General features: G+C 49.1%; 1 protein-coding gene across 2 annotated transcripts in view; it reads left to right on the top strand.

Annotated features, from left to right (window-relative positions):
- TM9SF4 (transmembrane 9 superfamily member 4) overlaps positions 1-15,909 on the top strand; it is a 56,803-nt gene extending 40,894 nt beyond the window's left edge. For both annotated transcript variants that reach the window (XM_060122671.1, XM_060122672.1), the window contains 9 exons: positions 1,756-1,888; positions 3,314-3,395; positions 3,492-3,567; positions 6,392-6,475; positions 8,019-8,194; positions 8,690-8,753; positions 9,927-10,046; positions 10,858-10,947; positions 13,969-15,909. In XM_060122671.1, coding sequence (XP_059978654.1) covers positions 1,756-1,888; positions 3,314-3,395; positions 3,492-3,567; positions 6,392-6,475; positions 8,019-8,194; positions 8,690-8,753; positions 9,927-10,046; positions 10,858-10,947; positions 13,969-14,118 — 975 coding nt within the window. In that variant the 3' untranslated portion in view covers positions 14,119-15,909. The remainder of the gene's footprint in view (positions 1-1,755; positions 1,889-3,313; positions 3,396-3,491; positions 3,568-6,391; positions 6,476-8,018; positions 8,195-8,689; positions 8,754-9,926; positions 10,047-10,857; positions 10,948-13,968) is intronic.
- The last annotated feature ends 4,494 nt before the right edge of the window (positions 15,910-20,403 follow it).

The raw sequence follows: 20,403 nt of genomic DNA, 5'->3' as shown, positions 1-20,403 counted from the left end.
TTAAATAATAAGACTGCAAAGTCAAAATGACTCCTTGATCCATGGGCTGCAGGATGGATGTTGTGTTAGCAAGCATGAAAATAACAGTAATCTCATTGTACATCTCCAGCAGAACTCTTGGATGACCAGGCGCATTGTCAATGAGCAGTGATATTTTGAAAGGAATCTTTCTGAGCAGTAGGTCTCAACAGTGGATTTAAAGTATTCAGTAAATCATATTGTAAACAGATGTGCTATCATCCAGGCTTGTTGCCCCATTTCTAGACCACAGGCAGAGTAGATTTAGCATAATTCTTTAGGGCCCCAGGATTTTCGGAGTGGTAAATGAGCATCAGCTTCAACTTAAAATCACCAGCTGCATTAGCCTCTAATGAGAGTCAGCCTGTCCTTTGAAGCTTTGAAGCCAAGCATTGACTTCTCCTCTCTAGCTATGGAAGTCCTAGATGGCATCTTCTTCCAATCGAAGGCTGTTTCGTCTACATGGAATATCTGATGTTTAGCCACCTTCTACATCAGCACTTGCTGCTTTACATTGCGCTTTTATGTTATGGAGATGGGATTCTCTCCTTAAACCTCATGAACCAACCTCTCCTAGCTTCAGACTTTTTTTCTGCCGCTTCCTCACCTCTCTCAGCCTTCATAGAATTGAAGAGGGTTAGGCCTTGCTCTGGATGAGGCTTTGGCTTAAGGGAATGTTGTGGCTGGTTTGATCTTCTATCCAGACCACTCAGACTTTCTCCATAACAGCAATAAAGCTGTTTTGCTTTCTTATCATTCCTGTATTCACTGGAGTAGCACTTCTAATTTCTTTCAAGAACTTTTCTTTTGCATTCACAACTTGGCTAATTATTTGGTGAAAGAGTTCTTTTTCAGGAATCTCAGCCTTTGACACGTGTTCCTTGCTAAGCTTAATCATTTCTAGCTTTTGATTTAACGTGAAAGACAGGCAATTCTTCCTTTCACTTACACACTTAGAGGCGTAGGGTTATTAATTGGCCTGATTTCAATATTGTTATGTCTCAGGGAATAGGGAGGCTGGAGGAGAGGGAGAGAGATGGGGGAACAACTGGTTGGTGGAGCAATCAGAACACGTTTACTGATGAAGTTTGCCATCTTATATGGGCACGGGTCACGGCACCCCAAAACAATTGCAGTAGTAAAGTCAAAGATCACTGATAACAGAACACTATAACAGATATAATGAAAAATTTTGAAATGTTGTGAGAATTACTAAAATGTGACTCAGAGACACAAAATGAGGAAATGCTGTTGGAAAAATGGCGCCAATAGACTTGCTTGATGCAGGTTGCCACAGACCTTCAATTTGTAAAAAATACAGTATCTGCGAAGTGCTGTAAAATGAAGCACAATAAAATAAGGTGTGCCTATATTACTTTTATAATCAGTTAAAAAATAATAACTTGCTTCTAAAGACACCACTCAAAAACTATCACAGTTAACATTTTAGTGTGCTGGTTTACATTATTTTTCCATGCATTTGGTTTGTGGAATGTGGGGAGGAGATTTTCCTTTTGTATAGCTGTAAGCCCATGTTTGTACCCTCCTTCTTCCGTGTGACAGTTCTCTGGGATATACGTTCTCATGTCACTTATACTCCTGTGTCAGAGTGGAGCTGGTTGACACCTGAGGGACCCTCAGCCCTGGTCAAGGATGTGGGTCCTTGGGGGTGGTCCCTGCAGGAGCTGCCTTCTCCAGAGCCCAAGAAGAGCCTCGCTTTCTGGCCCTTTGCTGCAGGAAGACACGATGGAAGAGTCCGGGTGGAAGCTAGTGCATGGCGACGTCTTCAGGCCCCCCCAGTACCCCATGATCCTCAGCTCCCTGCTGGGCTCGGGCATTCAGCTCTTCTGCATGATCCTCATCGTCATCTGTGAGTAAGCCCGGCAGGGGTGGAGGTGGGCTGGGGGTTTGGGGAGGGTGAGCTGTGCTCACCAGCGCAGCACAGGCCTGAGTCTGAGAAAAGGGTGGGCTTCCCTTCCTGGGGCAGGGGGGCATGTCAACATCTCTGGGCCAGACAGAGCCGTCCATCCCAGCAAGAGGGCTGGTCCTCTCAGCCACAGGCCCTGGTGATTTGCTCCTCCTCAGATCTTGCCAGCACCATCGATAGCCCCCAACATCCACACCACCAATGAAGCCATATATCAGCACTCTGAGGTTGGCCTCCTTTTGCAGCCAGGCATTAAGTGACTTACCCATTTCAGCACCAGGATTAGGACTGGAATCAGGTCTTTTTGCTCAGAAAACACCCCCAAAAATGAATATATAGTAGTTACAGGCAGTTCTGAAATCAATCTGCCTAAATTTTTTTTTAACCATTTTAACTTTTTTTTTTTTGCTGACATATAACACTGTATTAGTTTAAGGTATACAAAATAATGATTCGATATTATATGTATATATTGCAAAATGATTACCATAGTGAGTTTAGTTAATATCCATCACCTCGCATAGTTACAATTTTTTTTTCTTGTGATGAGAACTTTCAAAATCTAATCTCTTAGCAACTTATCTGCCTAAATTTCTGTCTCAGCCTCATGCCTCCAAGCTTTGTGACCTTGGACAAGTCATTTAACTTCTGTGAGCCTCTCATTTAACCTCGTGAGCCACAGTTTCCTCATCTAAGGAATGTGGGAACTAACCACCTCAGAGGGCTGATGAGGTAGATTCAGTGAGCTGGCATTCGTAATGCTCTCAGCTCAGTGCCTGGTTGGTTGCAAATGCTCTGTGGGCTGGCCATTACCATTAAGATGCATGGGGCTTCCCTGGTAGTATAGTGGTTAAGAATACGCCTGCCAATGCAGGGGACACGGGTTCAAGCCCTGGTCCGGGGAATTCCCACATGCCGCGGAACAACTAAGCCCACACGCCACAACTACTGAGCCTGCACTCTAGAGCCCTCGAGCCACAACTGCTGAAGCTCGCGCATCTAGAGCCCGTGCTGCGCAACAAGAGAAGCCACCGCAATGAGAAGCCTGAGCACTGCAATGAAGAGTAGCCCCCGCTCACCGCAACTAGAGAAAGCCCACGCGCAGCAACAAAGACCCAACACAACCAAAAATAAATAAAAATCAAATAAATTTAAAAAGAAAAAGAAAAAGACGCAGCCAGCCATGGCCCAGCAACTGCTGCACCCCTCTGAACCCCAACTAAGACCCAGTCTTCTCCAGTAGAGTAGGGAGAGGGAGTAGGGAGCCTCATCTAGCCTCACCTGCCCTGGGGCCCTGTGAGCCAGCCCACCACTGGGCCTTGGGGCCTAGAGACCCTGACTTTCCCTCTCTTGCCCCTCCCTCCTCAGTTGTGGCCATGCTTGGGATGCTGTCACCCTCCAGCCGGGGAGCTCTCATGACCACGGCCTGCTTCCTCTTCATGTTCATGGGGTACGTGTGCATGAGTGGGGTCCCAGGGCTGGCGCAGGCTGCCTGCACTGCAGCTAACACGTCCCCTTGGTGTGGATCCCTTCCATCTCCCCACAGGGTGTTTGGTGGATTTTCCGCCGGCCGTCTGTACCGCACTCTAAAAGGCCATCGGTGGAAGAAAGGAGCCTTCTGTGTAAGTGTCCCAACCCTCCTCCCCATGTTCTTGCGAGGCCAAGAAGCTTCCTCCTGGGCTCCTCGAGAGCAGCATAAGCAGGCTCTGGTGGGGGTTTAGGGCCAGGAGCTGGGCAGCAGCCTGATGGGTGGGAGGAGCACACCCAAGGGCCAGGAGAGCTGGGCTCTCACCCCTGGGTGCTTACCTCTGAGGCCTTAGTAGCCGCATCCATGAAAAGAGGGAATTGAACTTAGATGATTTTTAGCCTACATTGTCCCATGGCTCAAGCACAAGAAGAAATAGGGGATTCAGAATAACGGGATTGAGACACCATCCCAGGTGTCAAAGTTTAAGGTCAAAACCTGATCAGCAGGGCAGCTGTGAGAACACCCTACCCAGCAGAGTAAGGAGAGAATTACCTGCCAGGGGCGGGAGAAGCCAGGCCCCACGTCACTGTCAGCCTGTTTTCCAGACTTTGGGGCCTCTGTTCCTCTTCAATAAGGTCAGCTTCTGGTGTTCACTGTCCTCCTGGTGGTGAAGAGAGTTCTTGGCAGCAGAAAAGACCACAGAAACCAGAGGATGCCTGGGAGTGGACCCTGCCTCCCAGGGAGCCCTGAGCCCCTTCTCCCAGAGCAAGTGAGCCCTTAGAGGACCAGGGAAACCCCTGATGCCAAATTCAGAGAAGCCTCTAGACCCAGGCCTACTGAAACCATTCTCACAGCTATCAAAAGAGCAGGGGAACTCAGGCTATCCTAGCTCTGGCAAATACCCCTGGCAGTTAATAAGCCCTCAGTATAGAAGAGCTGTGACAGTGGTTGTTCTGGAAAGATCAAAAAGAGTTTCCTAAATTCTTGACGCGTCAGGTGTTTTTCTCAGGCTACTGTGTGCTAAGACCCAGGGATCTTCAGAGCTGTAAAAGCCAGCCCTCTCCTCACCTGGTGAGACTTCCCTGATGAGGCCTCGCGCCAGGTGCCCTCCACGCCTCCCTGTACTGGTGCCACGGCAAACCCCGTCTCTCTGCCCCAAACCTGCTCCCTGCATCCAGTGGCACCATCATCCACCCGGGCCCCCAAGGCAGTCACCTGGGTGGCTCCCTTTCTTCCTCCTACTCACTAGCGCCCCCGCCTCCTCTCATACATCAAGTGTGGATGGTTCTCCTGCCAGATAGTCCACGAATTCCTTCCCATCTCCATCCCCAGGACTCCTGCCCAGGTTCAGGCATCTTTCCCTCCTGCCTGGGCCCTTGGCCGTCCTAGGCCTCCTCAGTTTCCCTGCAAGATTCTGACCCTTCCCTGGTGTGGAGCTCTGCCTCGCTCCACAGGCGGGCCTCTGCTGCAGCCGCAGCCGTGCAGGTGTACAACTGCTCTTCTCTCCTCCACCCTCTGCGTGGGCAGCTAAGTCTTAGGTCCGGGGTCACTCTTCCTCCCCCACCGATTCTAACTTCAGGGTCCCCCTTGGCACCCCAGGGGGGCCTGGGCAGAGCCTTGTGCCTATGAGTGCCACTTATGTTGTTCTCCATTTATGGGTCTGAACATTCTTCCTGTTCTTCCTGGTATCTAGCACAGTGCTCAGTCCATACATTTCAGCCAGGAGGACAGACGAGGAGTTCTCTGCTACACAGCAGAGTAAAGTAGGAACACACAGGAAGGGGGGAAATGACATTTGAGCTGGGCCTCGGAGAGGAGGGTTTCAACTGGATGGAAGCAGCCAGCAAGGAGGCCTCAGGTTCTGGAATCTCCTGGATCCCAGTCCTGGCTCCGTTATTTCCTTGGTTGGTAACCTTGACCAGCCCTCTGAGCCTTGGTTTCCCCACCTCTCCAGTGGGGACTGGTTGCACCTAAGTCTCAGGTCGTTGTGTGGTTGGAAGGAGACTGTATGCAGAAGGCCACTGGTTCAGCACTGGCACTCAGACGGCAGATCCCTGAGATGCTGATGACTCTACCTCATGAAGGCCTGGGGTCAGGGACGTGGAGAGCAGTGGCCAGTTAGTGGGTAGTGGCTACAGGCTAAAGGTAAATAAAACTGGCCGTGAAGCTGAGCACCAGATTGCAGGGAGCCTCAGGCCTCACGGGCAGACCCTCTTGGGTGCTCCGGCAGCCGCAGTAGTAAAGGAGGCTCCACTGTAGGTCTAGGGCTTTGGTTCTCAGTGCCTGAGCCCCAGCCCCAGAAGCCTTGACTGGATAGAATACACCGCAGGGCGTCAGGAGCAGGGCCTCTGGAGTCAGACTGCCTGGGTTTGAACCTCTGCTCCACCCTTAACTGACTGTGTGAAGTTGGGGTGTGGGGTATTTAACGTTACTGGGCCTCTGTCCTCTTCTTGAAAAGGGGTAGTGACAGTCCTTCCCATCTAGGCCTGTAGTGAGGATTGGGTGAGATGGTTGATTCATGTGGAGGCGAGCACCCACCGCCCCTAAGACTCAGTTAAAGCTTACCCACCACTCTGGACAGTTTGGGTTGAGGCCCAGACCTACGTGTTTAGTAAAACTTTTATTTGATCATTCCTATTCAACAAATGCTTATTGAACACTACTGTGCTCTGAGTGCTGAGAACACATCAGTGAGCAGGACCTGATCCTCCCAAGAGCTTATGTCTGGGGGGTAACAACAGCACATGATTATGAACACGGATGAGGGCGAGGACGGTGCGGTTCAGGGATCTAAAAGGACAGAGAGCAGAAGGCTTGCCTAGTCTGGGGGTCAGGGAATGCTTTCTGGAAGGGTTTATCCTTGAGCTGAGTCCTACAGGACAGGGAGGGCTTGAGAACCTCTAGTCGGGGAGCCCTGATGGGGCAGGTGGGAGCTCTCCCTAGATGCAGCTCCCCAGCCTGGTCTCTCTTGCTTCCAGACGGCGACATTGTACCCTGGCGTGGTTTTTGGCATCTGCTTCGTATTGAATTGCTTCATCTGGGGAAAGCACTCATCAGGGGCGGTAAGTGCCCTCCCCAGCAAGGGAGGGCCAGCTGTGCTCAGGCCCATTCCTGCAGGTCACTTCCTGCTGCTTCCTTCCCTTTTCTAAAGCCCCAGAGGGCTGGCCACGGTTTCTCCATCCCTATGCATCCATCTGTCTTGCCTTTCCTGTGGGCTCTTTCAGACAGCTGACCAAAGCTCACTTCTCTAAAGGGAGATTTCCACAGTCCAGGGGCCAACTGGGGAATTTCCCTCGTCTCAACCAAGGGAAAGCTGCTTGGTATGACTTGATGAGGTCAGTCTCCCAAAACAACGCTCTCCTCCTAGTGTCCCTGCCCGGAGCTCAGCACCAGCCCCCCGTGAGGATTGTGGACTCAGCTGGGGGTGGGGAGATGGTCTTATGGATTAGCTGCGGGAGAGGTGGGGCAGGTGTTTGCCATCCCGGCCTCAGCGGAGAGAACGGCCTCCCCTCCACTGGCAGGTGCCCACAGAAGGTGCTTGGGTGAGGCTTGCACTCCGGGCTGCCGGAGGACTGGGTCCTTCCCAGCGGTCCAGGGAGCTGCCCTCAGGAAAGACAGGGTCATGCTCTTCCTCTCACTTCCTCTTTTTTATACCTGTCTCCCTTCTCTCTCTCAACATTTTTCTCCCAGTTACCAGCTGCTCACTATAAACACTCACTGCAGAAATTTTAGAAAGGAAACGTGCCCCCTGCAATGGAAGCGCAGAGTCCTAACCACTGGACTGCCAGGGAATTCCCTGTTTTTGCAGTCTTTTAACTTCTTTTTAGATATATTTAAAATGGAATAATGTAATCGTAAAATTATAAACTAATAGCAAACATTTTTATAGTGCTTACTTTGGAATAAGTATCGTTCTGAACACTTTACAAAGATTAGTTCATTTCTTCCATTTTGTGTGAGTTGTAAAAACCTCAGACTGTGCAGAAGGGAATTTAAAAAAAAATGAAAAATCAATTCCAAAGCCCCATACTCCATCTGAGGAAGTGCTGTTAACTTTTTGGTGTAGGCCTCTCCAGGCATGTATGCATATAAGTATTGGGGTGTTTTTATTAAAATGGAGTTCTCTACATACAGTTTTATATCCTGCTTTTTTCACTTCGTGGTATATTGTGGTGTTTTCATTGAGTGAAATTGGGAACGCACTATTTGTGCACTTCTGTATTTTCCCCTTCGTTTTCACTTAACAGACCACACATAATTTCTCTTCATTCCGGCCCTTCCTCTCCCCTTCGTGCTCTCAGCCCCTCCTTCCTTGTTCTTTCCCCACGTCCTCCCTGGTGACAAGCTCCTGTAGGATGCCGTGGTTCCTTCACTTCATGGCTCAACTGGCCCTCCGTCTGCCCTCTGCTTTTCCCAGGGCTGGGGTCAGCCCCAGGACAGTCTGGCCAGGAGCCCTGTGGGGGGGGGCGTGTCTGCAGGAGCTTCCCCACCATGGTGGTCCTGCTGTGCCCTTCCTGCCCTGGGACCCAGAAGGTCCCCCCTCCCCCTGCACGACCCCAGCCTGGGCTTCAGGGCTTGTGGAGCCTCACGGTGCTGTGCCCACAGGTGCCCTTCCCCACCATGGTGGCCCTGCTATGCATGTGGTTCGGAATCTCCCTGCCCCTTGTCTACCTGGGTTACTACTTCGGCTTCCGCAAGCAGCCATATGACAACCCTGTGCGCACCAACCAGATTCCCCGGCAGATCCCTGAGCAGCGGTGGTACATGAACCGATTCGTGGGGTGAGTCTCCGGCAAGGGCCGGGCGGGGGCTTCTGGAGTAGGCAAGGCCAACGTTCCCCTGAGCCATCTCCTTGGAAAGACATGGACAGGGGTACCCTCCCCCTGTGGGGGCTATGACAGGTGCTCCTGCAGCCCCGGCTGGCTCTAGTAGACTTCCTGAAAGCTTAGCTTCACTCCAAGATAGAGAGGACCAAGTTGTAGCCAGACTCGGTGTTGGCCAGGGAAGGGGTGGAGTGGAAAGGTGCGGGGTGACAGGTAAAGACTACCTTGGACCTTGGGCAAGTCGCGCCACCTCTCTGTACTTCAGTTTTCCCATCTATAAAATGGGGAGAATGATGCCCACCTCTTGAGAGGCTATAATGGTACAAAAGCATGCCGAAAGATTTAGACCCACCGAACAGTGTAAGCATTCTCATTCTTGCTGGCTCAGGAGGGAGCCCGAAGCCTCCAGCGGCCCAGGCCTCCCAGCATTGTTAACCCTCCCGTTCTCTGCAGCATTCTCATGGCTGGGATCCTGCCCTTTGGCGCCATGTTCATCGAGCTTTTCTTCATCTTCAGTGTGAGTACTGCTACTTGCTCCCCACCCCTCACCTTCACCCGCACTAACCTAGTCCCTACCCCTCCACTTAGGTGCTCTGCCTCTTACCGCCTGTGACATTTCAGACAGACCTTTTAGCCTCTCAGAGCCCCCATTCTTTGCCCTAAAATAGGGTAACAGTCCTGCCTCTCGGGACAGCTTGGAAGGGTACGTGAGATGTGCCACATGTACGGGGTCTGGTGTGGGAAGGGCTCAGTAAACAGAAGCTGCTTTGGCTGCTTTAGCAGTGTTGCAGTCAGTCACCACCATTATTAATATCATTGTTGCGTCTGCTTTGACTTCTGGGACCCTACGTGTCTTTACCTAAGTTACTCAAAACTCCTAGGAAAGTGGGGGGATGATGCCTAATTCCCAGGATCATCATGAGGCTGGAACGTGATAACGTCTATAAAAGGCACAGCGCCTGGCATTCAGGAAATGCTTGTTAACTTGTAGCTGCTGTTGTAATGATGATTACTCCTCTCCCAGGCATGCCAAGATGAAAGTTGGCAGAACAGTTCTTCAGAGCCATCTAAGTCCAGCTGACCCAGCTCAGCGCCTAGCATGGAGGGAGGGTCTTGCAATAAGTCAGTGCTGGACAAGCATCCACTCCTCTGGAGTGGCCCAGCCTGTCCCTACTGAGACCCCCTCGCCCACCCAGCCCTGCCTAGGACGGGTTGGCTGCCTGGGCAGGGAGTCTCCATCTGTTCTGTCTGTGTGACACTGGGCCAATCACCAGCCTCTCTGAACCTTGACTTCTTTCACTGTAAAATGCCATGCTTTCATAGGCTGACACGTGGTGGTGTACGTAAAGCACGTGACACTATGCCTGGCACGTGGTGAGCTGCCCCAGGTCGTGGCGGCTGCCGTGTAATTTTGATTGGGGTGGGATTCGTTATTTTCCGCAAGCTGCTGAGTCCAGGCGGGGGCCACCCATCTCAGGACCAGCCATGCCCCAGCCCCTCCCTAGGAACCCTTTGCTCCAGGGAGGAGAGACCAGTCAGCCACGAGCCAGGCTCACAGGCCCCAGTGGTGTCATGACGGTGTCTCCATTCCTGCCAGTCCTGACTGAGGGATGGAGTTCCCGCGCACAAGCAGGGAATGCCAGGGGAGTGGGGGCAGGCTACCTGAAGGCCGGCTGCGGTATATCCACAGGCAATCTGGGAGAATCAGTTCTATTACCTTTTCGGCTTCCTGTTCCTCGTCTTCATCATCCTGGTGGTGTCCTGTTCGCAAATCAGCATCGTCATGGTATACTTCCAGCTGTGTGCAGAGGTGAGGGGAATGGGGCCAGCAGTTTGGGGTGGGGGCAGCTGGGTCCAGTATTGAATTGGATCAGTGAGGCTGTCTGGGTTTCTCATGTGGTCCTGCCTCTTCTGGCCATGAGGTCTTGGGCAAGTACATCACTTCCCCTTGCAGAGCCTCCATTTGTTCAGCTGTAGACTCGAGTTAATGATCCCTACCTCACTGCATAGTCTTGCAGGGAAGTCACCACGACCTAACGACAGTAGACTCGTCAGTACTGAGTCCACTCCAGTAGTGGTTTCTTCAACAGCTGATGCAGTTTGGGTGACCTGCCCTCCATCTGGGGACTAGCTCTTGATGGGCAAAACAAGGGCTCTGGGACAGACAGCCTGAGCTGAAACGCTGGCTCCTCTGTTAGTAGCTCTGGATCTTGGGCAGTCGTTTAACCTCCGTGTGCCTTCCGGGCCTAACTCACAGGGCTGCTGCGAAGACTCAATGAGCTGATTCACATAGAGCACTTAGAACAATATGTGGCACGTGGTGAGCGTTTGCTCAAGAAATGCTAATGTTGTTAATAATGTTCTTTTGTTGTTGCTGATTTTTTTAAATTGAGATATAATTTATAAACAGTAAAGTTCACCCTTTTTAATCTACAGTTCTGTAAGTTTTTAGAGATGCCTACAGTTGTGTAACCACCATCACAGTCAAGGTATAAAAAGCTTCGCATCACCCCAAATATTACAGTTCTTACCCAGGGTCTTTAGTTCCTCAGGCAGCTCTGAAACTTGGGGAAGAGGTTCTGCCTGGAGACAGCTATGACCCTTCTCTGTTTCCTCCTCAGGATTACCGCTGGTGGTGGAGGAATTTCCTAGTCTCCGGGGGATCTGCATTCTATGTCCTGGTCTATGCCATCTTTTATTTTGTTAACAAGGTACCACCCTGCATGAGGGAGCCCCCTAGCCCTTTCAGGGCAGGATTGTGGCGGGGAGGGTGCTGGGGAAAAACCCCAAGTGTCTAAGTCTTACTTTTCTGCCAAGAATGAGGAGGACCAAAGTCATCCTAGAACTGTTACTGCTCTTAGAACATAATCTTTTTAGGAAATAGAGTATGTTTGGGTGACAAACGCCTTCAGGATAAATGACAATGAGAATGTTGTATGCAAAACCTGTGAGATACAACCAAAGCAGAACTTAAAGGGAGTATATCACCTTACAGTGCTTTTAAGAGGAAATAAGAGAGACTAATACAGTGTTCACCTCAAGATGACAGAAAAAAAAAAAAAGAACAGTAACTTGAAAGAATGAAAGTAAATGAGAAGAGTTAATAAAGGTAAAAGCAGAAACTGATGAAGTAGGCTTTAGCGCCCAGATTTACGAACTCGGCTATACTCACAGAGCTCACTGACCCCAAAGAGTGACGTAAGAGTGAGAATACAAACAGATCCCCACAGCAGGCTTATTAGATTCGTGTGTAACACAAACCAGATGGGCCGTTGAGAGGAGTCTGGGGTCGCTCTGGCGGACCCCATGTTACCTCTGGAGCTTACGCTGAAGACAGTTTTACCCGCTGTACTTTGGGTATCCAGGACCCCAAACCGAGAAGTCCTCTGCTTATAACCAGGGTGTATTCCCACACTAGAGGCATAGGTCAGCTGGGTGAAGCTTGGAATTCCCTTTCCCAAAAATGTCAGGTTGGAAAGGACTGTCCAGATATTTGAGTGCGGTGCCGCACCCCTGCTTCCAGTTTGCTGACTGCCCTCTTCTCCAGCGATCCCAGCAAGTGATCATCTAGCTCAGGGGTCAGCCAACTGTACGCCCATGGGCCAGCAGGCCTGCTTCTGTAAACAAAGTTTTATTGGCACACAGCCACGCTTGTTCATTTACATATGGTCAAGGCTGTTTTTACACTACAATGGCAGAGTGGAGTAGTTTTGACAGAGGCCACGTGGCCTAAACTATTTATAAGCTGGTCCTTTAAGAAGAAGCTCGCTGACCTCTGCCCTGGCACATCCAGCAACAGAAGACACTCCCTCCTGATGCTCCCATTCTCTTCGGATAGCTCCTGTCCTTATCAAGGCCTTCCTTAAGTCACACTGAAATCTGCCTCCCTGTAAATTCCATCTTCAGACCACAGTCTTGTTCCTGGAATCCTGCAGAACAAATCTAATTTCCCTTCTCTACAGCCCTTATTAATCAGAACTATTTTGAATGGAAAGTGACCAAAACCAGTCCCAACTGGCTTAAGCAAAAAAGAGAATGTTTTGGCTGATGTAAGTTTAATAAGAAGTTGGAGTTCTAGCTTCAGGCTTGGTTAGATCCAGCAGCTCAGATGGTATCAGGGCTCTGTGTTTATTCCTCAGCTCTGTGTGTGTTTTCTTGGCTTCAATCTGTAGGCAGGATCTTTCCACAAATAGAAGGATGACCAATAGCAGCCCTAGAGTCTCCTTTTCTCAGCTTTGCAGCTCTAGAACTAAAAGAACATCTTTCTTCTATCATTATGTTATAAATCCCAGGGAAGACGCTCATTGGCCCAGGCTACATGCCATCCCTCACTGTTCCTCATGTCCAGTAGGATGGCATACTCTGATTGACTAGTTTAGGTTTTGTATTAGGACCGACAGCCCCAATAGGACCACAAAGTAGGGAGTGGGTACCCGAGACACCAGGAAGAAGGAAGACAGGAGCCAGTGTTGGGCAAGCAAAACCTGCTACCATAGCCGCCTACACAAGGGTCACATTTCAGCCTCCTGCCCTTCCTGCCTGTGGCCCAGCCTTTCTTCTCTGCTCTAAAAACCTCCTCCAGCCCCAGAGCCCTGTCTGTAAAATGGTGGCCTTGGCCTGTCTGAACTCTAAGGAACTTTCCAGCGCTGCCTTTTTGCCTCATCCCTTTCCTGGTTTTACCACTGGATTTACCACTGCCCTGTTTCCCCCCTCACCTTCACCCCATCTTCAGCCGTAAGAAAGCTCATAAAAGGAGACATAGGCAGTTGAGCTGGAAAACATGGCCTTCACCCCTAGTTTGAGGACATTTGACTTCAGGGAGACTGTCTCAAACAGTGACCCTTATTGTTTTCTTCTGGGCTCCTGGCATTTTGTGGCCATTTGTCTTCCCATGAGCCCTAGAACAGGCCCCACTCAGGCCCTGGTGGGCTGGGCAGGTCTTGATACCAAGGTCCTAGATTAGTTCCACTTGGCCCAGCAAACCCCACCACACCCCAGATTCCCTAGCATCCCTGCCCAGGCCTCAGAACTCTGCAAAGGAGTTCAAATGCTGCAAGATAAAAATCCCCATGAGAGAGTAACGAAAGTGACAGAGCGCACTCAGATGGAGAGGACTGTAGGCTGAGACAGGCTCATGGTGGCTCTCTGTTCCTAAAGCCAGGAGCCCTGGACGCCTCTCTCCTGCCCCCACTTCCTGTGCTCCAGCATCCAGGAGTCTCACTGTACTGTTCTGGGGACTGTGGCGGCGAAGAAGTGACAGCTATGGCCATTGCTGCCTTTGTCATTCTGGCACTGGCCCCTGAGGTCAGCCCCATCTCCCAGCGAGCTCCCAGGCCCTTCCCCAGGAAGACTCCCACTCCCTCCTACCCCGCAGGAAATGTCCTGAGTCAATGGATTTGGGCCTTGGGCTCTTAGCCCTCTAGCCCCAGGTTCAAATCCCAGCTCCTTCTGTTTCCCGGCTGTGTAACTGTGCCCCATCTGTAAAGTGGGTTAATAACCTACCATAGTGGTGGTGAGCATCCAAGGCGGTGCACGGGCCCTGGTACTGCTGAAGGTCCACCGTGACTGTGAGACCCACCTGCCCCTCGCTGCCCACCTGGGGCAGGCCCCTTCCCCTTGCCAGTCTTCAGCTTCACCACGAGATCAGTGAGAAGGTGGGGGGACACCCAGTTGGCCACGGCAGGCTGGCACTAAGCGTGTCCCCTCTCTTCTCTCCCCTGCTCATGCCCCAGCTGGACATCGTCGAGTTCATTCCCTCTCTCCTCTACTTTGGCTACACGGCCCTCATGGTCCTGTCCTTCTGGCTTCTCACGGGCACCATCGGCTTCTATGCAGCCTACATGTTTGTCCGCAAGATCTACGCTGCTGTGAAGATAGACTGATGGGGTGGACCGTGGCCTGGCCCACTCCATCCACGGACAGGGAGCCACCCCGCGTGGGGAACTGCAGGCACGTAAAATAAAATAACTCCTGCTCGTTTGGAATGTAACTCCTGGCACAGTGTTCCTGGATCCTGGGGCTGCATAGGGGGCGGGAGGGCCTATAGATAAATCTTGCATTTTTCTTCATCATCTTATTCCAGTTCTGTTGGGGATGAGTTTTTTGTGGGTTGTTTTTCTTCAGTGCTAAGATCCCTCCAGCAGGAACTCTCAGACCTGTTTATTCAGGTTTATTTTTGGTTTGGAGTTTTTTCCTTAGTTTTTTTAACAAATGGGTCCAGGATGGATAAACCCATCAAGACACTGGGTTCTGGTCACTGTCTCCACCTCAGTTCCTCAGGGCTGTTGGCCACCCCACGACTAACTGGAAGAGGAAACGCCGGGCCTGCCAGGCTCCAGCGAGATTTCGGAGCCTCTTGCTGCCCGTCCTCGCCATTGATGCCGCGACAAAGCACAGCTCAGCCCGGACACGCATCCTCAGTGCCAACCAGCCTCTTCCAGCCCCTTTTCCTCCCTCTTCTCTCCTCCCCAGCCTCCTCCCAGGGCTGCTCGAGGTGGGGCTTCCCGCCAGGCCTCCGGTCATCTTGTCACTGGGAGCCCAGGTCTTAGTTGCTACAAGGAAATCCCCTGGAAGTACTGGGCACCAAATGCCCCAGGACAGCAGGAGTTGCCCCTGCTCAGAGCAGTGAGAGTTTTCTGGACCGGAGGAGAGACTTGCAATGAACTGTCTTCGTGCCAAGAAACCCTGGATCCAGGGCCAAGTGTTTCCAGAGCCAAACCAAGCATCTATGTGTGTGTGTCTGGGCTGAGGGTCCTCACCCCACAGGAGGCTCCTCAGCCCCTCCCTTGTGGGGGTCGCTGCTCTTTGCAGAGTGTGCTAGGGTGGGCCCTCTCCTCCATTTCCAGGGCGGGACAAGGCCTGGAGACCGCAGATCCCCTCCTTTAGGTGGCTGGGAAGAGGCACTCTCCCTGACATCCCCCAGCCTTAGTGCCCATACACAGCTCTTTTAGCCAGACCCCTCCCCTCCACCTCCTGTCTGAGTTCTTGTCTCCTTTGAGGAACACCCAGAACACTGGTTGCGAGAAGGAAGATGGAAAGTAAGTTCTGTCATTCCTTCCCCGAGTCCCAGGAATAGGCAAGGAGCCTAAGAAAGAGGAGCTGACGTGCAGGCCTGGCTCCCCTGTCAGCGCCCACTTCTCCTAACCCACCCCCCGCCCCCGTGCGTGTCGCAAGACGTCTGCTCTTAAGCTGCAAGAGACCAAACCCACCCTGGGGTTAGGGTTCAAGTAGCAGCCACTCACCCTGGCTGCAGCCCCTTGAGGAAGACAAAGCTCAGGATGCTGGCTGAGCTAGGAACACACCACCCTCCCCGCCGCCCTCCCCCCGCACTCTCCCAGCAGCCCTCACCAGCTCCACCAGTCAAACCGGTGATCTTCTCAACCTTGCCTCACAGCGACTCCGCAGTGCCAAGCGGCGTCCACCAAGAATCAGGTTGGAGGAAAGGGACCCCAAGCAGTAGAGTATGATAATGGAGTCTTCTTCATTCGAATCTTGGATTTTTTCCCTAAGAGATTCTCTTTTTGGGGGGAGTGGGGAAACGGACTCCTCATAAAGGGTTCAAACAGCATCGATTTTTCTGACTTTTTAAATCATCATCATCATTATTTTTAATTAAAAGACGCCTGTATGCCTTTTTTTGGTCCAATTGTAAATAAATATGTCATTGTCCTGTTGTCATGTCTCTTGAATCTCTTCAAGGGTCTGAGGTGAGACAAATTCCCCAAATGTGTTGAGCTGAGTGGTTTCCCTCAAAGCTCGGTCTCATGTCAAGGCTTTCTAGGGCCCAGGCCACTGCTCTTCCCCTGCCTGGTGCTTGTTCATAGCCTCTGCCATCTGCTTAGCCCCTTGATACTGAATCACTAAGCATGCCCCTCTGGTCCCACAAGTAGGAGATGGTAATCATGTGTGAGCTTTGGTAGCAGTGAGACCTGGTTTTTAAATGATTTCCAGCTCCAGTATTTTGCTGCTAACTCACTTCACCTCTCTGTCATGTAAGACACCTTCAGCTGCAGGCAGTGGAAATGGGTCACACAGCCTAAAGCCCCAAGGAGGATTGACTAGCTCATAAGTCAGCAAGGAAAGGAGTGGTTTGGCTTCAGGTCTGGGTAGATCCAGGGGCACAAAGGATAGCCTTAAGATTCTCCCTGTCTCCACTGTGCTTTTCTCTGTATCGTTTGTCCCATTGTCAACAGTCTTCTTTCCTGTGGGGGAGGCAGGGAGAGCATGGCACAGATCACTCTAGGCTTACATTAGCCAGTTTAGAAAGCCCAGAAGAAAAAGAAAGACATCTTATGTCATACACTCAATATTGATAAATCCTAGGAAAGGTCTCTGATGGGCCCGGCTTGGGTTACTGTTCATACATCTTGGACCAATCACTACATCCTGGGTGATAGAGTCCTATTACAGGCTGCATACCCCAAGTGTACTGGATACGGTGAATTTCAGCCCACCAGAGTCACGTGGAATGGGTGATGAGGAAAGAACAGTTAACCACAGTAGGGTATGCACAGCAAACAAAAACAACATGTGCCTGTTAGACCCACCCACTCCAGTGCCAAACCTCAGTGAGAAAGGTGCTGGTTGCCATTCATGGGATACTTCCTGTGTTCCAGACACTGTTACAAACACTTTCCATGTGTTAGGCCATTTAATCTTGAATATGATCCTCTGAAGCATGTTCCGTTATTTAATTTAAAATTTTAATTTCCGTTATTTAATTTTGAAAGAGTCCAATGATCAATTCATTCTTTCCTCCCTTTTACGGAGGAGGTAACAGGCACCAGTAGTTCAGGTAGCCTGCTGGGGGGGGTCCCATGGCAAGTGAGTGCTGGAGTAGTACTCAACTGAAGCAGCCAGACTCCAAGGCCTGGTCTTCCAACCACTACTATAGCTGCTTTTTTAAAAGAATGTGTATTAAAAAAAAAAAGTGTATTTATGTTTATATTTTTAATATAAATAAATTATATTGATAGAAATTATAATTGATAGAAACTACACCATTTGATATGTTCTGTTGTATGTGTGTGTGTGTGTGTGTGTGTGTGTGTGTGTGTGTGTACAATTTATTTATTTTATGGCTGTGCCGTGTAGCATGTGGAATCTTGGTTCCCCAACCAGAGGTCAAACCCGCAACCCCTGCAGTGGAAGTGTGGAGTCTTAACCGCTGGACCACCAGGGAAGTCCCATGTTTTGACATATTTATATATCATGAAACCATCACCACAATCAAGATAGTGAACATATTCATTGACCCAAGTTTCTTCATGTCCTTTGTAATCCTGGCCTCCAGCCTCTCACCATTCCTGTTTTCTGTCACTACAGATTAGTTTACCTTTCCTAGGGCTTTATATAAATGAAATCATATGTATGCTTTTTTTGTCTTTTTTCATTCAGCGTAACTATTTTGAGATAAATCCACATTGTTATGTATATCAGTAGTTCATTCCTCTATATTTCAGAGTATATGAAATCCCATTGTATGGCTATACCATAATTTGTTTATCTACTTATCGGCAGACAATTTGTGTCTCAAGTTTTTGTCTATCACAAAGAAAATTGCTGTGGGCTTCCCTGGTGGCGCAGTGGTTGAGAGTCCACCTGCCGATGCAGGGGACACGGGTTCGTGCCCTGGTCTGGGAAGATCCCACATGCCGCGGAGCGGCTGGGCCCGTGAGCCATGGCCACTGAGCCTGCGCGTCCGGAGCCTGTGCTCCGCAACGGGAGAGGCCACAACAGTGAGAGGACCGCGTAACGCAAAAAAAAAAAAAAAAAAAAATTGCTGTGAATAAGTGAAGCAGTGAAATGGCTGGATCATATGATAGTGGGAACGTTTAAGCTAAACTGCCAAGCTGTTTTCCCAGGTGGTTGTATCTATAATTTCACATTCCCATCAGCAGTATATAAGAGTTCCAGTTGCTCCACGTTCTGACACTTCCTGTGGTTAATCTTTTTAATTTCAGCCATTCTAACAGGTGCAAAATAATGTCTCACTGTGATTTCAATTTACATATCCCTAGTGACAGCTTTTATTGAGCATCTTTTCATGTGCTTATCTGTCATCCATATATCTTCTTTGATGAAGTGTCTGTTCAAATCCTTTGCCCATTTTTTAATGAGTTGCTTGTTTTTTGAAGTTAAGTTTTGAGGGTTCTTTATGGATTCTGCATACAAGTCCTTTGTCAGATATATGCTTTGCAAAGATTTTCTCCCAGTTTGTGGCTTGTGTTTTCCTTCTCTTAGTAGTGTCTTTTAAAGAGCAGAAATTTTTAATTTTGAAAGAGTCCAATTATCAATTCGTTCTTTCATGGATTGGGGTTAGGGTGTCATATCTAAGACATCTTTGCCTAACTCAAGGTTACAGTGATTTTTCTCCTATGTTTTCTTTAAGAAGTTTCATAGTTTTAGGTTTTGTGTTTAGATCTATGATCCTTTTTGAGGCAATTTTAGTATAGGTGCAACATATGGATCTAAGTTGTTTTTTGGTTTTTTTTTTTTACCATTTCTTGAAAAGCTTATCTCTTTTCTTTGTGTCTTTGACAAAAATCAGTTGCCCACCTGTGTGTGGATTTATTTCTGGAATTTCCATTCTGTTCCATTGTTCTGTCCATTTTTATGCCAATGCCACACTTTTTATTACTGAAGCTTTATAATAATTCTTAGAATCAGGTGTTGTTAGCCCTCCAATTTTGTTCTTTTTCAGCATTTCGAGGCCCTTTGATTTCCATATGAATTTTTAAATCACCTTGTCAATTTCCACAAAAACACCTGCTGTAATTTCTTTTTTAAAAAAATGATTTATTTATTTAGACTGCGCTGGGTCTTAGCTGCAGCTCACAGGATCTTTGTTTAGTTGCAGCATGCAGACTCTTAGCTGCAGCACACATGCAGGATCTAGTTCCCTGACCAGGGATCAAACCCGGACCCCCTGTATTGGGAGCTCGGAGTCTTACCCACTGGACCACCAGGGAAGTCCACACTTGCTGTAATTTCAATTGAGATTCTGTTAAATCTATAGATCAATTTGGGAAGAACTGACATATTAATGTTGAGTCTTCTGACCTGTGAACAACTTATATCTCTCTGTTTAATTTCTCTTAACCATATTTTGCTGTCGTCAATGTATAGGTCTTTCACAGCTTTTTGTCAGATTTATTCCTAAGTACTTCATACTTTTGATGCCATTAAAAATGGTGTTTTTTAATTTCCAAGTTTTTCATTGCTAGGAATAGAGATATAATTGTTTTGTTTTTGTTTTTTTTTGGCTGCATTGGGTCTTTGTTGCTGTGCACGGGTTTCTCTAGTTGCGGCAAGCAGGGACTACTCTTTGTTGTGGTGCGCGGGCTTCGCATTATGGTGGCTTCTCTTGTGGAGCATGGGCTCTAGGCTCGCGGGCTCAGTAGTTGTGCCTCGCGGGCTCTAGAGCGCAGGCTCAGTAGTTGTGTCGCACGGGCTTAGTTGCTCTGCGGCATGTGGGATCTTCCCGGACCAGGGCTCAAACCCGTGTCCCCTGCATTGTCAGGCGGATTCTTAACCACTGTGCCAGCAGGGAAGCCCCACAACTGAGTTTTATATATTGATCTTATATCCTAAAACCTTGCTAAATTCACATATTAGTTCTAGTAGCTGTTTTTTTTTGGGGGGGGGTTGTTTGTTTTGTTTTGTTTTTGTCTTTTGTATATTCCTTCAGAATTCTACATAGATGATCATGTTGTCTTGCACCGGCCACAGCCTCAAATACAGGGGTGAATGGTGTGAGTGGACATCTCTCTTTAATTTGCTCTCTTCTGGTTTCTTAAGGTGGAAGCTGAGGTCATTTATTTGAGGTCTTTTTTTTTTTTCTAAAATAGGTGTTCATAAATTTCTTCCTAAATACTGCTTTAGCAAGATCCCAGAAATACTGATATGTTGTGTGTTCATTGTCATTCAGTCCAAGATACCTTCTAATTTCCATTTGATTACTTGTTTGATTCATGGTTATTTAGAAGTATGTTATTTAGTGTCCAAATATTGGGGGATTTTTTTTCAAGGATATTTCTGTTATTGATTTCTAATTTAATTCTATTGTGGACAGAGACAATAATGGGCAGAGACTTTACATGACTTGAATTCTTTTGAATTTATTGAGACTTGTTTTATGGCCCCAAATATGGTCTGTCTTGGTAAAT

The sequence above is a fragment of the Lagenorhynchus albirostris genome, chromosome 15, assembly GCF_949774975.1.
Source record: "Lagenorhynchus albirostris chromosome 15, mLagAlb1.1, whole genome shotgun sequence".
Lineage (NCBI taxonomy): Eukaryota > Metazoa > Chordata > Mammalia > Artiodactyla > Delphinidae > Lagenorhynchus > Lagenorhynchus albirostris.
The sequence above is the reverse complement of the archived record's forward strand: the minus strand, read 5'-3'. Positions and strand labels throughout refer to the sequence as shown.